Here is a 17,335-nt window from a genome sequence, read left to right as displayed (position 1 = left end):
TTCTGCTTCTTGCTTTGAGGTCAGGCACAGCAGAAGCCGCACTTGGACTCACCTGTGCTGTGCAGGATGTACAGTCCTGGAGCACCGGCCAAAGGGCCAATAGGCTGGGCTATTGCCAGACACGGAGCCTCACATGATTACCACCTTTTATGAACGCTTTTGGGTGGGGCACCCAGCCAGTAGGATCACCCTGATATTGTGTTTCCCCCAAAATAAGTCCCAATGCGTCTTTTGGAACAAAAAAAATGAATAAGACTAGGTTTTATTTTCAGTGAAACATAATTCCATGGTTGAAAATTAGCCACAGGCAATGAATCCCCACTTATAATTGCCAAATAGTTTAATCCAGGATGGCTACAGAAACCTGTTATATATGCTGTGAGAAGTTTTATAAAAAAGTATATATTTTATACTGTTTGCATTTTCCTTTCAAAGGTTAACCAAATCCACAATGATCTGAGAATTAACATCTCCACTACATAATTGACAGTCAAGCTGAAACTAATCAAGTAAAAAAAAAAGGGGGGGGGGAATCTTTTACTTAAATTTCCTTAACCCCAATAAGCTACCTAGAACTAATCCAGTCTGCAAACACAAATAGTTAATTAAATTAGGTCTTTCGGCAGAATTGCATGTTCACAAGAATAAACACCAGTAGTGAGTTGCTACCGGTACAGTAGGGGATGGTGCACCGGTAAGGAACAGTGAGTGAGCTGCACAGTTTTGGTTCTCTTACATGCACGAGCATGTCCGAGCGTATTTTTGCTTCATGCACATGCGCAGAAGCAAAATCTCATGAGGGGACACACGCTCGTGTGAGATTTCTGTGCAGTGACAGTATTATTTATTTATTTATTTATTTATTTATTTATTTAAGTACATATTTGAGGTATAGGGTGTGTTACAAAAGTAATATAATTTTTTAAAAAGTAATTTATTGAACAGATTTGCACAAACATTTAAAATTCTTCAAAGTACTGTCCTTGGGCCTCTACACATTTTTTCCAGTGACTCTGCCATGACCGGTATGCGCCCTGAAGGCGTCTTTGGGGACCTCTAGCAAAGTCTTCGTCATGGCTGATTGGATCTCTTCTATGGATGAAAAACGGGTTCCTTTCAGGGCAGGAACAAAAAGAAGTCTGCTGGGGTGATGTCAGGACTATGGGGGGGGGCAGCGTTGGCACCTAGTGTTTGGCCAGGAACTCGCGGACTCGTAGCGCGTTATGGCCAGGCAGGTTTTTCGTCCATAGAAGAGATCCAATCAGCCGTGACGAATACCTTGCAAGAGGTCCCCGTACTGGGCATGGCAGAGTCGCTGGGAAAAATATGTAGAGGCTCAAGGACAGTACTTTGAAGAATTTTAAGTGTTTGTGCAAATCTGTTCAATAAATTATTTTTTAAAAAAACAATTGCATTACTTTTGGAACACACCCTGTATGTAAAGATATAATAATATTCATATACATACTAGTAATAAGAAAAAAATAAGAAGAAACATTAGATATAATAATATCCATATGCATAGTACAGTACTAGTAAAAAACAAGTGCACACTCCTTAAAAAGAATGAGTTGCATTGGCCGGGAATCGAACCCGGGCCTCCCGCGTGGCAGGCGAGAATTCTACCACTGAACCACCAATGCTCTTGAAAACAACAAGATTTTAAAGGAAATCTGTCCCTGATAAACATCAGACATGCAATTTCTCTGCAGCTTTACTTCTACAGTATTTGCTTTTTAAAATAAATATTTCTTCTTTCCTCACAGCTGCCCGGATCTCATTTTTATTTATTCTTGCGCAACCTTGGTTCGAGTTGAAACCCCAAATTATTCTTCTGACGAGGCAGCAAGTCCGAAACATGAACCGCGCAGCCGAGCTCTGCTTTCAAAGTCTTGGAGACGCCATACACTTCGCCTCATGAGGTCCACGCAGCCTCTCAGCTCCATAGTCCGTCGGCTCCCCCACCCCGCGAAAGTGGCCAACTGCCGACGCTACTCCAGCTGGTGTGAGGTGCGGTCGCAGAGCCGGAAGACTCTGCTCAATCGCTGGTCCCGAGAGGCTTTCCCCCCTTTCTTCCTTCTCTTCTCTTCTGGCGGCAAAACTGCCTCAGTTCTCAGCTGCAAAAAGAGCGAAGGCGCGCGGTAGGTCGCCTTCGCTCCTTCCCGCCCTCCTCCCGCCTGAGGGGCAGCACTGCAGAGATAGCGCTCTTCCGCACCGGGGAAAGGCGAGCGGCGGCGGCTCAGCTGGAGAGCAGCCGCCACCGCTACAGGGGCTGCATCTTCTGCGCCGCAAAGACGGGAGGCTCTTTCCTCCTCTGGAGGAGTTTTGTCCTCGCCTCAGAACGGCGATTGACGCCCTTTCCCTGCAATGGAACCGGCGGCAACAGCTCTCACAGGACCGGCATCCGCAGGAACCTCGGCATTCTTTTTGGGAAGGAGCGAGCAGCAGTATTTCTCTGAGCTCTTTTCGCTTTGCGGAGGCGGCCAGCCTACTCCCGAGGCGGGACCGGGATTGGGGCCCCTTGCTGTCGGGGCCAGTAAAGTGGCGGAGTTGTTCAGGGCGTCACAGCTCCCCGCGGAGATGCTCCATCAGGTACCTAAGAGACCCGGAGCCGTGCGCAAGAGCGTAGGATTCCGAAGTCAGGAAGAGATGAGAGCGTTCTGCCCATGTACAGAGTGCTTTTATCTCAGGAGAGACCGCCAAGAACAGCTTTGGGGTGAGAATTTCGGGATGGAGGGTGTGGCTTCGCCCAGACTGGAAATCTGACATTTGCTAGGTAAAAGCTGGGGAACTGCTGGCTTGCACCCTTTCTTCCTCTAAACCACAGTTACAGCATATTAGTTATTCTGAAACATGCTAACACATGTTACCTGTACTTGGGCCGTTCCTTACCGAATTAAAACCAATGGTATAATACGCTGAATCAGGAAATAGCCTGGCACAATCTTAGCTCAGCTGGTATATTTGCTTTATAATGACGTTAAAACATGCTCTCCCCTTTACTTTTCACCAAATGCACCATTTCTCTCTCTCTCTCTCTCTCTCCCTCCCTCCCTCCCCCTCTCCCCCCCCTCTCTCTCTGTATGTGTGTGTGTGTGTAAGTTTTGGTGTGTTCGAGGCTTCCCATGTAAGATCTAGAGTTTCTTTGCGACGTTATCTTCAGGCTGGTGATTTGGGCTTCTGCTGCTGCAAATAATTTTTTATTACACCATCTTTTTTGAAAGTGCTGGGATTTGCCATAGGTAACACCTGAATCTTTAAACTGGTACTTAGGCTTTGGCTTTCCATCTAATGATAATTGGAAGATCTTCAATACCGTCTTGTACTGTAGAAATATACAGTAATACCTCATGATACGAACTTAATTGGTGCAAGGAGGAGGTTCGTATGACGAAAGGTTCGTAAGACGAAACATTGTTTCCCATAGGAAACAATGTAAAGTCAATTAATCCGTGCAACCAAAAAACCCCCGCAAAAAAACGGCTTTCGGGGACTGCTGGGAAGCCACGCGGCTGTTTTAAAAGGTGACAGCCGGCCTGGGGGGCTTCCCAGCCCCCCCCCCCCGAACCCGGGGGGTGCTGGGAAGCCCCCCAGGCCAGCTGCGACCTTTTAAAACAGCCGCGCGGCTTCCCAGCTGTCTCCGAACGCTGAACGCGGAAGTTCGGCTTTGGCGTTCAGCTTCAGGAGACAGCTGGGAAGCGGCGCGGCTGTTTTAAAAGGTGACAGCCGGGCTGGGGGGCTTCGCAGCAACCTCCCGAACCGAACCCGGGGTTCAGAAAATTTTTGCCTCTTCTTACGAACTTTGTTCGAGTTACGAACCGGCGTTCGGGAGGCTTCTGGGAAGCCCCGCCGCCCGGCTCTCACCTTTTAAAACAGCCGCGCGGCTTCCCAGCAGTCTCCGAACGCCGGTTCGTAACTCGAAAAAAGTTCGTAAGAAGAGGCAAAATTTTTCTGAACCCCGGGTTCGTATCACGAGTTGTTCGTAAGACGAGGGGTTCGTATCTTGAGGTACCACTGTACTGGGTTGCTAAAGTTTGTAAAAATATATTGATTGAACTCCCATTGAAAGAGTTTGTCTAGAAAAACCTAGTATCCCACATATTTCCCAGGTTGAACACATGCTCCAACTAATGCATATACTAGAACAATAGTTAAAACCATTTGATATAAATTAACAATAGGATTTAAATATAAAAACTATTAAAACCCGATGAAACAGCTGTGAAAGATAATACAATAATATTATAAAAAATGGTCGTTGGGTCCCTTTTACCCATTTTAATTTGGCACAAATTTTAGATTTGATTTTTTAAATAATTAAAATTCATTGTTTTTGCAAATATATTGTGAATCTACTCTGAATCCCAATTTATTCATTAGTTTTGTTAGATGAAATTCATACTATTTGAGCAACTATTAGCAAGTTTTGGATTTTTGAATGCTGCTTATTAAATTTTATTTCTAATATTCTTCAATGTTATACACCCATTGAGAATTGGATTTATATTTTGCTGTGGAAAAAAGCCTTCATTTTATGCTGTCTCATCATCCAACTTCCTTTGTTTCTTTTTAGCCCACTAAGGAAGGAAAACAAAAAGTGGGGGGGGGAAATGTTTGCAGCTGTAGAGAGACATTATTACTGTTTGCCATGTTCCTCCTCCATTACCAGGTGCTGATTATTATTATTATTTATTTATTAGATTTGTATGCTGCCCCTCTCTGAAGACTCGGAGCGGCTCACAACAACAATACACAGTACAAATCCAATAATTAAAAACAGTTTAAAAACCTTAATATAAAAACAGTCATACATTATGATGTCTTATTGTCAGAGGCATTTTTATCTCCAATTTCTGTCATGAAATCCTTAGCATTTGTGTTAAAATTTGACTCATAATTTAAACTTTTTCAGTTTTTTCAATAACATTTATTTGAATGGGTAGCTTACAACAGCAAATTGTAAACGTTTATAAGATCCAACATAGTAAAAATTGAAATTGTTTTAAATATCTGCTGGTATCTTCCGTTAAATTCACTTCCCCCAAGCTTAATGTTAGAGAAAGATCTTTGTCTATTCTCTAAAGTACAAAAGGTTGGAAGGCCAATATTAAATAAGAGGGTAAAATTCTTCCAAAGTGGAAGAATGCCTTGTACTGGATTCCTACCCCATAGATATCTCTCAAGGTGAGTACCCAAAATATCTTCCAGCAGTACCCTGTTTCCAGAAAAACAAGACATCCCCTGATAATAAGCCCAATGGGGCTTTTGAGTGCATGGCAATAAGGTCAAGTGCTTATTTCAGGATTCAAAAAAATATAAGGGTCTTATTATGGGAAAATATATTTGCTTAATAGTTTCTACTTAGAAAAGATAGTTCCAGGGCCTGAATTGTAAGTCTTTTAGACATTTCTCTAGCATTTTTAACAATTGTTGCTCTTTCATCTTTAAGTTGTTTAATATTTTCATTGGGGGAGAGGGTCATGCATAATTATTAGTATGGCTACATGTATATGACATTAATACATTGTAATGAATTGAAGAAAGAGCTAGTTTGGCCTAGTGGTTAAGGCAGGCTAGAAACTGTGAGATCATGAATTTTAGTCCTGCCTTAAGCATGTTGCTATGCGGGTAGCTTTGGGCTAGTCTTTTTTGGCCATAAAAAGAAGATAAGGGGCAACCCCTTTTGAAAATCTTGTCAAGAAAATGCAGAAAGTAACCCAGCCTGTCCCTAGAATCAGTACCACTTGAAAGGATTAAAGAGTAAGAATTAAAATGTAAACTCAAATTGAGAGATAATTTTAAATTTTAGAAATAAAAATTGGTTGTGAACACCATAGCAGTAAAAGTGCAATGGTTCAGAGTGAATTATTTGCCTTTATCCATTGACTTTAAATACAGTTAAAAGCTACAAAGGAGATAGGTGCCTGCTCACCTATACCTATATGATGCTACTTTATTAAAAGACCACCTGGCCTTAAAACTACAAATGAATATGCCCAATCAATGACGGCTTCATTCTCAACTTTCTTTTAAGAAGGAAGAATGTGGGTAACACAAGGTGTTGCAGTTTTATTTATTTATCTATTTATTTATCTATCTATCTATTTATTTATTTAAGCAATTATAGGGTGGTAATTTGTACAAATAAAACATTAGATAAGTAATGATAAAAAATAACAAAAGAAGACAATAGGACAGGGACGGTAGGCACAGTGGTTCGCTTATGCACGCCCCTTACAGACCTCTTAGAAAGGGGGAGAGGTCAATTGTAGATAGTCTAAGGTTAAAGGTTTTGGGGTTAGGAGTAGAAACCACAGAATCCGGTAGTGCATTCCAGGCGTTGATTCCTCTGTTGCTGAAGTCCTATTTTTTGCAGTCAAGTTTGGAGCGGTTGACATTTAGTTTAAATCGATTTCGTGCTCGTGTGTTGTTGCGGTTGAAGGTGAAGTCGTCGTTAACAGGTAGGACATTTTGGTATATGATTTTATGAACTATAATTAAGTCGGAACAGAGATGGCAGAGTTGTAAATTGTCTAAACCAAGAATTTAAAGTCTGACGGAGTAAGGTATTTTGTTGTGAGAAGAGGAGTGAAGGACTCTTCTTGTGAAATATTTCTGGACTCTCTCAATTGTGTTGATGTCAGATATGCAATGTGGGTTCTATACAGGTGAGCTGTATTCTAGGATTGGTCTGACAAATGTTTTGTAAGCTCTTGTTAGCAGTTCAAAATTACCACAGAAGAAGCTGTGAAGGATTAGGTTAGCAACTCTTAAAGCCTTTTTGGCAATGTTGTTGCAGTGGGCTCTAGGACTTAGGTCATTGGATATGAGTACTCCAAGGTCTTTGACAGATTGAGGGTTATCAATAAGTTCAATTCATCCAAGTTTATATTTAGTATTCTAATTCTTTTTACCAATATATAAGACAGAGCATTTAGTGGTGGAGATTTGAAGTTGCCAGGTTTTAGACCACTCTGCTACGTGGTCAAGGTCTTTTTGAAGGGTAGCAGTATTGTTGGTGGTATTAAATAGTTTGACATCATCTGCAAAGAGAACACAATTGCTAGTGATGCAATCGCAAAGATTGTTTATGTATAGTATGAATAGTGTTGGTCCTAAAACATCAAAATTCTGTCAGAAAATTTTGTAACTATATATTTGAGCTGGAATTATTCATAATCAAGTGCATGCATAATTGCTGTCATAAGAATGCATTAAAAATTAGTTCCAAAATTCTAAAGGTCTCTTCATGTGCCCACTCTGCCTGCAGTAATTGGATTGTTCTTTCAAATTGTATAAGGTGGATCATTATGGTATGTTTTCTGCCCTCAAATTTTGTTAATGTCTTAGAAAAATCTTGGTAGGTGATTAAGACTGCATTCCTAGATTTATGAATCTAGATACTGTATTCTGAATCAAGATATATACATACAATAATAAGCACCTCTTTCTTATGAAGCTACTAGGATGGTGGTAAGTTAATTAATTTTAACAACATATTTTTATTTCTTATAATGCCATCTTGGATTAATCCTTTATTATTCCTTACAGTAAATGAAAAAAATCGAAGAAACGTAGGCTTTGTCGGTTATAGGCAATTACATAAGCGACACTATTCAAAACACTGCACAGAGTAACTGTGTTAAACTTTATAACTTGGGAAGCAGGTAAAACTAGTTAAGCGTTAGAGACATTAATAACTACTGTATTCTCTTTCCCAAGAAATGTCTCCCATTAACTCCCTGTCAGTTTATCATTGCAAGCAGTTAGTAATCTCTTGAGCACCTATGTTTTGGGTTTTGGTATGTTTTCATAATATAGAACCTTAGCTGTCACATACTATGAAACAATGGACCTCAGTGCGCTTTGATCACTGTGTGCAAAAGGTAGTCAATAGGAGACTAGATTTGCAAACCTGGAAATAACTTTTTGTATTATTTGGCACCTTGTTTTTTGCTCAAGGGGCAGAGAATCTGTCTCTAAAAATAGTGCTTAATGCTTGTCCAAGTGTTAACTTGCATCACCTTGAACAATGCTTTTGTATTTACAGCTATTTTTTTCTGCTGTAAGATCTTAATAAAAATCAGACTTTAATATTAGCAAAATCATATCTTCCAAGTTGTTTAAGCAAGATATGACATGGGAATAGATTAACCTAAAAATAAATAGGTGAGACCAGCAATTCTGAATAGCTTTTTCCTGTTGTTTTACTTCATAATACTTATTAAGCATTAAAATTTATTACTGTTCCAACCTAGCAGTTAAGACTTCAGAGCGGCTGAGAGCGCTAGATAAAGGTTAGTTCATCAAACTCTACAAAATGTTGGTAATCCCTATAGAAACTGAATCGGAAAATAATATACTAAATGCTTTTAAATTCACCATGACTCTGAATTGGCAAAGCATGGAGACCATTCTCAGCAAAAAAATCCATTTTTAGATGTGCTGTAGATACTTGCTTAAACAAGTACAGTGATACCTCATCTTACAAATGCCTCGTCATACAAACTTTTCGAGATACAAACCCGGGGTTTAAGATTTTTTTGCCTCTTCTTACAAACTATTTTCACCTTACAAGCCCACCGCTGCCACTGGGATGCCCCGCCTCCGGACTTCCGTGTTTTTGTGATGCTGCAAGGGAATCCCAGCAGGAGAATCCCAGCAGCGCAAAAATGGGCACTTCGCTGGCAACGGAAGTCCAGAGGTGGGGTTTCCCAGAGAGGGGAGCCTCAGTGAAATCCCAGCATTGCAAAAACACAGAGGTCCAGAGGTGGGGTTTCCTATGGAGGGGAGCCTCAGGGGAATCCCAGCAGTGCAAAAACGGTGCTTCGGCTGGCAAAAGGAGTGAATTTTGGGCTTGCACGCATTAATCGCTTTTCCACTGATTCCTATGGGAAACATTGTTTCATCTTACAAACTTTTCACCTTAAGAACCTCATCCCGGAACCAATTAAGTTTGTAAGACAAGGTATCACTGTATACTTTTTATAGTTTTTCCAATCTTGTTACAAATTCTTAATGTCTTATTGAAACTGTTTCAAAATCCATACAAAAGGATAATTGAATACAAGTGAAAATTAGATCTTTATTGACATTTCAGTTTTTATATTTTGCTACCCTTTTTCAGGGCTAAGAATAATAGGGATAATTAGGCATGCTCTTCTAAAATATATTATTTATGTGATATGACAGTAATTAGTGTAATACAAACATTGGCAATAAAATATATACATGATATACATATTTTTGGAATTAGGAATCAAAGCTACATCTGTTAACATGCAAAACTAAACCAAAATACCTTTTGTATATTAAAAGAATATGTGTTCTAATTATTATATAATATTGTATATGATTTTAATGTTTTAATGTTTATGCTATAAGAGTCCAGAATTGTTGGATATGAGAAGGGTGACAATTAAATTGCCTAAATAAAACAATAAATGGAAAAAGTCTCATAGATTTTGGAAATTTATCAGGGAAACATTGATAGGATCACTCAAAATATTCTTCATTTAAATTGGACCTGTTCATATTCAATAATCTATTTTCTGGTATGTTTATCATCCAGTATAAAAAGCATATATTGCTTTACAAATAAACATTGATTGTACTTACTCTAAAATGCTCAGTATAGTTTTAAACAGTTCAATCTTCAATAGACTAGGGGTGTCAAACTCAGTTTCATTGAGGGCCGCATCAAGGTTGTGTTTGCCACCCAAGGCTGTGGCCAGGGTGACCTGGCCAGGATGAGCATGACAGCACTCAGCCTCCTGTAATACTGCCAGTTAAAACAGGCATGGGGGTTAATTATAAAATATGGGCTTTGCTTTGTGACATCCAGATCCAGTGAGCATGGGATGTGAACTGCACAGAAAATACACATTTTAAAAAATTATTCAATATTTTAATACGCAATACTAATAACAATAGTAATATTAAGTACAGTATACATATTTGAATCATCTTTCAACTTCTAATCTTTATATCTACATATTAATTTTAAAGTATTCTATAGAAATATGCCTAATAATAATTTCCCCCTTTCTAGTTTTTCCCCCTTTCTAGTTTTTACCTCTATTCTAAATCTTAGAACAAATCTAAGGAAGTATTAGGAAGTATTCTATTTCTATCCATCATCCATCATCTCTTGTCCATTTTAGTATTTCAATTTGTGTTGACTTTTTGGCATGTCTCCCATTTTCCTCCCTTGGGATTTTGTATTTCCATGCATCATTCATATTTGATTGAAGTATTTCATGTGTCTCTACAGCTATCTCTTGGTGCTAAATCTTTACTATGCCTGTCAGCATCTCTATCCAGTTCTATTTTTTGATGTCTTAATATATATTCTTCCTGATCTGTTACATAAGTTTTTATTATCTTTCTTCTCCTTGTCTTCTTGTTTCATTTGTTGTTTTATCTTCTCTTTTCTGCTCTTTATATTTTCTATTCTATTTCCTGGGTTTCTTGTTCATTTTTCATTATCATTTGCCGAGAGTTTTCTGGTCTATATTATGTAAACAGATCCTTTATCTCCCCGTGGTTTCATTATAGTTTCATGAATACTTTTGAAGCATCAATAATATTTGTTTTTGAAATACATTTATTTTTCCCTGTTGAAGCATTTTGCCTTATTTTGCTGAATCAAAAAGTTGCTCAACCATCTCCCAAAGTCTCCTTTATCTATAAAACAAAAAAGCCAATATTGGAACAGTTTACTCAGTCCTAAATTAATCCTCAGGATACACAATATTTATAGTTCTTTATAGTCCTCAACAGGCCAGTTTACTCCTTGTAAGTTCTCCAAAAAAAATTTCTTCTTTTGCCTCTTAAGCAATTATCAGACAACATTTATATCCTAGGTCCATGATGGTGAACCTATGGCAAGCATGCCACAGGTAGCACACAGAGCCCTCTCTTTGAGCACATGCACCATCCCAACCTGCTCTTCTGACTTCCGGTGTGCAGCTGCACGCCGGCCAGCTGGTCTTTGCGGGTGGTGTAGTGCTGGAAAACAATCCAAAAACCTGCCAACTCTTGTTATATTTTTAAACTTTGTGTTTTCCCTTTAGGGTTCATTTTCTTTCAGGTCTGTAATCATCGCTTTAGAGAGTTTTTCTTTCAAAATTTCTTTTCTTTGGGATTAGCTCTCTAGTACAGAAGTTGAAAAATCACCTGACTCAGTTCCAGTCCATTGTTCATGAACCACTCCAACATATTCCTTCAGTTTTCCCAGTTTCCCAGTGGCCATAATAGTTGCATATCCTCTTTGTTGTTGGATGAGAGGGAGCCATGGATTGAGCAGAAGATATACTGTATTTATCTTCTATTACTATAGTTAAACATGTGACTAAAATAGATTTGTTTCCAAATTTCCAAATACTTTTACAAAATACAGCCTGAAATTTAAAGGTCTACTCTGTTTTCCGTTGTGCCCAGGAGTTGATTTTACCTAACTTCTGTCTTGAGCTACACCACAAGTTGAAGATCCAGTGTAGATGTGAAGGACTCTTTGCATCTACATCCACAGAACCACGCCCTAAGAAAGACCTTGTTTGTGTCTTTTTGCCCGTCATCGATTGGCCACAAAATTTCATCTTCCACTGTCAGTAGGTGGCTTTGAGCCTGCATCGCTAAGGCGTATGAGTCACAGTCTCTTCCCGTGCCTCAATGTGTGGCTACCACTGCTGCCTGGACTACTCAGGCTATGATCGAGGAGATCTACCGGATGACAACATGGACATCGGTTTCTCCCTTCATTCGTTACTACCAAATTGATATGTTTGCCTCTTCTGATGCAGCATTCAGCAGGCGGGCATTGCAACAGGTGTTGGAAGTGCCGAGGATCCATGAATAGTGCCTGCCTTACTATACTCCTTATCTTTGTATGTCCCATCCTGGACTCTTCCTTTGATGTGAGGGAAAAGGGGCGTTGTTTCTTAGCATACGCCCCTTTTCCGAGAATCAAAGGAAGAGTCTAGTCCCACCCTTGGGTCTGGTTTTGACTGGCTGCAGGGAGCTTTGGTATTTCATATTTCTGTAGGTTTCTGAGGATTTGTCTGGCCACGATTCATGGATTCTACTGGGAGTTTGCGCCATTTGCTTTGGACTTCCTGTAACGACTGAGAAATTTCACCAGGGAGGCGGATCCTCAGAGTGAAGCGACTGGGCCAAAGCCAAAAGGGCGCTCAGCTGTGGATGTATCTGGTGGTGAAAGGAAAGTCCAATGCTGTAAAGATCGATTCTCCATAGGAACCTGGAATGTAGATCCATGAATCAAGGTAAGCTGGACGTGATCAAACAAGAGATGACAAGAATCAACGAACTAAAATGAACAGGAATGGGTGAATTTAATTCAGATGACCATCAAGTATACTACTATGGGCAAGAATCCCTCAGAAGAAATAGAATAGCCTTCATAGTCAATAAAAGAATAGGAAAAGCAGTCCTGGGATACAATCCCCAAAATGACAGAATGATTTCAGTTCGAATCCAAGGCAAACCATTCAACATCACAGTAGTCCAAATTTATGCCCCAACCACTGGTGCTGAAGAGGCTGAAGTTGACTGGTTCTATGAAGCCTTACAACACTTTCTAGAATTAACACCACAAAAACGATGTCCTTATCATCATGGGGGATTGGAATGCTAAAGTAGGAAGCCAAAAGATAACTGGAAAAACAGGGAACTTTGGCCTTGGAGTACAAAATGAAGCAGGGCATAGGTGATAGAATGTTGTCCAGAGAATTTGATGGTCATAGCAAACTACCTCAAGGTCATAGCAAATCACCTCGAGGTTCGACTACTGCAACATGGGGCAAACTTTGAAGAGTGTTCAGAAACTACAAATTGTGCAACATGCAGCGGTGCAAGCGGTCATGGGCCTTCCTAGGCATGTCCATGTCTTTCCAATACTGCAGACTGCATTGGCTGTCAGTTGATTTCCAGACACAATTCAAAGTGTTGGTTATGACCTATAAAGCCCTACATGGCATTGGACCAGACAACTTGCGGGACCGCCTGCTGCCACATGAATCCCAGCGACCGGTTAGGTCCCACAGAGTTGGCCTTTTCCAGGTCCCATCAACTAGACAATGTCATTTGGTGGGACCTAGGGGAAGAGCCTTCTCTGTGGGGGCCCCGGCCCTCTGGAATCAGCTCCCCCCAGTGATTCGTACTGCACCCACTTTCCTCGCCTTCTTAAGAGTCTAAAGACTCACTTATGCCACCAGGCTTGAGGCCATTGGACTCCAGACCCTGTCCGATGAATTACACGTATGTAATTGTTGAGTGGGTATGATTGATTTTTAATCATGGGGTTTTTAGTTTAGATTAGTGGGTTCATATTAATTGTATTTATATTTGTACCGCATTGTTCTTTTATATGTTGTGAGCTGCCCTGAATACTCGGAGAGGGGTGGCATATAAATCAATCAAATAAATAAATACTCTTTTCCAACAACTCAAGAGACAACTCTACACATGGATATCACCAGACTGTCAACATAAAAATTAGATTAACTATGTGCTCTGCAGGCAAAGATGAAGAAGCTCTATACAGTCAATAAAAACAAGACCAAATTGGATACTGAATATATATTGATAGAAAATTGTTTGGAATATGAGTACCTGTAGTTTTAAAATTGAAGGAAGGAAAATCAATAATTTGCACTATGATAGTAATACTACTTTGATAGCTGAAAAATGATATGGCTGCTTTTACTATGGAACTAAGTATAGTGTAAGAAATGAATTATGATTAAAAGAAGAAGTAATGACAACAATTACACTTAAAGCAGACAATGAAGATATTAAAGTGGGAAGTGACTTCTATCTTTTACAGTCGACTATCAGAAAAAACACACACGAACAATGAAGAAATGAGAGTAATCAATGGAAAAGAAAGGTAGAACTTAATCACAGTAGCACAGAATTCATAATTATAAGAGCTAAACGGTTAATTTCATCCTGGAAAGGACTTATATAAATCATGGGTGACATTTTTTGCCTTTGCGGAGCTGGGATGGGCATAGCGTGTTTGTGACATATCCGGCCCAGAGACAGTCAGTTTCATGCCCTGATATAAATTATCACAATGAGTCAACATAGAATTTATGGTAATGATGAAATGATTTAAACATGGACAGCATTCTTGCTAATCCATAAGAGCAGATAATCTGACATGTAGGTCTGCCAAAGGAAATATGTTGTATCTTATTTTTGAAAACACTGCTGCATTTTGGATATAGAAAAGACAAAAAAATAGCTAGCAGGTCTCAGAAGCACATAAACCTAATCTAGTTTTTTAATTGACCAAATTATTGATTCTCTACTGTAGGTTTCTTGCTGTTTTCATAGCCATCTGTTACAATGAAAAAATTGATAATTTAATCATTGTATTTGTTGTCTTTGAAATAACATGGTACTTCATGATTTTATTATGTCTAACAAGGTGTCTAATCATGGGATGACCAAAGCCATTACAGAAAAGGTTCCTTAGTCCAGGGATGCAGGGAAATATGAGAATGAGACTCAAAAATAACTCCATCCCAATTATACTAGGCATAAATTAATCTGGCAATTGATTTGCTAGACAGCACCAAATAACAGTTTTCTGCTACATTACTTTAATAGCATTAAATATATTTTCAGAAAATTATTATTATTTTCTCAGTTTGTAGGCAGGTGTTTACACATGTCTTTGTTATTGCCTTTTATTTACCTACTTTTCCATTTCACTTCTCCTTTTTCCTTTTCTAATGAATTCTTGAAGTTTTACATTGTTTACAGAGTTGTTTGTCTGCATATTTGAAATGGTTAGTTTTTTAGCATTCAATTTTGATTCCAAATGTCCTCTATTGCAGTGTTTCCCAACCTTTTTTCAGCCGTGGCACATTATTCATATTTTCAAAATCCTGGGGAACATTGAGCAGGGTGGGTGGGTGGTGGCGGCGCATAAAAAACAGTTTGGACAAAAAAAATCTCTCTCTTCCTGCCTTTCGCTCTATTTCTCTCTCCCTCCCTCTTTCTCTTCCTTTCTTTCTCTCTCTCCATCCCTCTTTCTTTCTCTCTTCCTTCCTTCCTCTCTTTTTTGCTCTCTTTCCCTCTCCCTCCTTCCCTCCCTCTATGTCTTTCTCTCTCCCTCCTTCCCCCCTCTTGCTCTCTCTCTCTTTCTCTTTCTCTCTCTCTCTCTCTCTTGCTATCTCTCTTTCTCTCTCTCTCTTGCTATCTCTTTCTTTCTCTCTCTCTGTCTCTCTTTCTCTCTCGTTACACCACGCTGGCAACAGCAGCATCGGGCAGTAGCCAGGGGTGGCGGCAGAGCGGTTGATTGCGAGCGGGAGCGCTGACAGTGGCAGCTGGACGTACTGCTGGATGCCGTATATGCTGGTGCTGCGCTGGGCATGGGTGTGGGGCTGGCACCTCCGGCCCAGCCAGCGGGCCAGTTCCAGCCCCGCAGCGCCAGCATATACGGCATCCAGCAGCATGTCCAACTGCCACCGTCTGTGCCTTCGCTCTGGAGCTCTTGCTCGCCGCCGCCATCCCCCAGCTACTACCCGGTGCTGCTGCTGATGGCGCCCTACCACTCCCGCTGCCGGTGCCCTCCCGCTGGGCCCCAAAGGACACTTGCTGCCAATGCCAGGGAAGCTCCAGCTGGGCGGGGTGCTGCCGGTGCCTCCAACCTGGAGCTCCCGCTCGCAGCCGCCACCCGGCTACTGTCTGATGCCGCTGTTGCCGGCGCTCTCCTGCTGGGCCCCAAAGGTCATCTGCCACAAAGAATGAAGACCCTCCTTGCCTTTTGTAAACTCCTCAAAACCCACCTCTGCCGTCAGGCATGGGGGAATTGAGACATCTCCCCCAGGCCTATATAGTTTATGCATGGTATGTTTGTGTGTATGTTTTGCTTTTTAAATAAGTTTTTTTTTAGAGATTTTAAATATTAGATTTGTTATACATTGTTTTTATCATTGCTATAAGCCACCCCGAGTCTACTGAGAGGGGCGGCATATAAATCTAATTAATAATAATAATAATAATAATAATAATAATAATAATAATAATAATAATAACAACAACAACAACAATAATAACAACAACAACAACAACAACAATAATAACAACAACTTTGAACAGACTGAGAACGGGGATGTCTGTTGTGGTCCTCCAGCAGCCTGCGGAGCTTGCAGCAGAGTTGGACAGTAAGAAGGCTGGGGAGGAACATGGGCCAGGCCTAGACTCTGGAGAAGGCTCGGTGCCAAAGGCAGAGATTTATTTATCATTCATTCATTCATTCATTCATTCATTCATTCATTCATTCATTCATTCATTCATTCGACTTATATGCAGCCCGGACCATCTGGAGATCTGTGCTGACTCCAGAGCCTCCAGAGGCTGACATGAGTGAGGCAGAGGAACAGGGGGAGTGAGTTCCCAATGCACACATGCGCAGAGCTGCCAGAAGGCAACAGTAACGGAGGAAAAGAACTACTAAGGCATAAGGCTTAGAGATTATTGATCCCTCCCATAGAATATAAAAGTAGAGCAAACTGATGTGCTCATTGCAGGAAGCAAGTTTAATTTGTGTCTCAGCATTTCAGTTGTGACTCCATCTTCCTGTTTGGCCTTGCAAAGCTCCTTGCCAATTAGGTCTTTGTCAAGAGAGATAAAGGTTGGTGATATCAGCCTTCTTCCAAAAGACTTCTGTCAGACTCATTAACAATGTTTGGGACTTATTACGGCTGGAATGAACATAATTCAGAGCCATTAAAATTTAAAAAGGGTTTTGGGATGCCATTTCATGATGTAAGAAGAATTTGGAGACTTTGGGCTATATCACAAGAGATGGTAACTGCGAATGGGAGAAATTGCAGAATCTTGAACATTTATTGATATGTCACAGTCTTGATGGATCGTGTACAGTGAATGGTTTGTTGCTGGCAAATGATAAACTATCCAAGCCACTAATTTCTGGGCATCAAATACTATACAATGTCACGTACGTATTTTAAATTTCTTCTGTGTTTTAATTTTTAAATTCCTTGTATAGTTGTTTAAAATTTTCTTTATATTTGTAATATACCAATTTTAAATATAATATTTCTCTTTTTAATGTAAGATGTTTTGGACTTGGAAAATAAAAATAAATAAAGTTATATATACTCATTTTCACCACAGAATTATATGATGATGTACAATGTTATTTCTTAAAGTGTATTTATCTGCTTAATTAAAAAAGATAAAGAAAAATTAGAGCAAAATTGGAAAAATAGAGATGTTAGGAATCCAATTTATAAATTTATCTATTGATAAATGGAAGTTTTCTAAATCTGTCTTG

The 17,335-nt window shown here is 39.9% G+C and overlaps 1 protein-coding gene and 1 non-coding gene across 7 annotated transcripts in view; one reads left to right on the top strand and one right to left on the bottom strand.

The window, feature by feature from the left end:
• Positions 1-1,572: 1,572 nt before the first annotated feature.
• Positions 1,573-1,643, bottom strand: TRNAG-GCC (transfer RNA glycine (anticodon GCC)). Its single transcript has one exon. It is a non-coding gene; the product is annotated as a tRNA-Gly (tRNA).
• A 458-nt stretch (positions 1,644-2,101) lies between these two features.
• REPS2 (RALBP1 associated Eps domain containing 2) overlaps positions 2,102-17,335 on the top strand; it is a 140,351-nt gene continuing 125,117 nt past the window's right edge. For 5 of the 6 annotated variants that reach the window (XM_070750775.1, XM_070750772.1, XM_070750773.1 and 2 more), the window contains exon 1: positions 2,102-2,592. In XM_070750775.1, the coding sequence (XP_070606876.1) occupies positions 2,368-2,592 (225 nt within the window). In that variant the 5' untranslated portion in view covers positions 2,102-2,367. Of the gene's footprint in view, positions 2,717-17,335 lie in introns of all 6 variants that reach the window. The other variant, XM_070750776.1, reaches the window with a different exon arrangement.

The sequence above is a fragment of the Erythrolamprus reginae genome, chromosome 4 (assembly GCF_031021105.1).
Source record: "Erythrolamprus reginae isolate rEryReg1 chromosome 4, rEryReg1.hap1, whole genome shotgun sequence".
Lineage (NCBI taxonomy): Eukaryota > Metazoa > Chordata > Lepidosauria > Squamata > Dipsadidae > Erythrolamprus > Erythrolamprus reginae.
The sequence above is the reverse complement of the archived record's forward strand: the minus strand, read 5'-3'. Positions and strand labels throughout refer to the sequence as shown.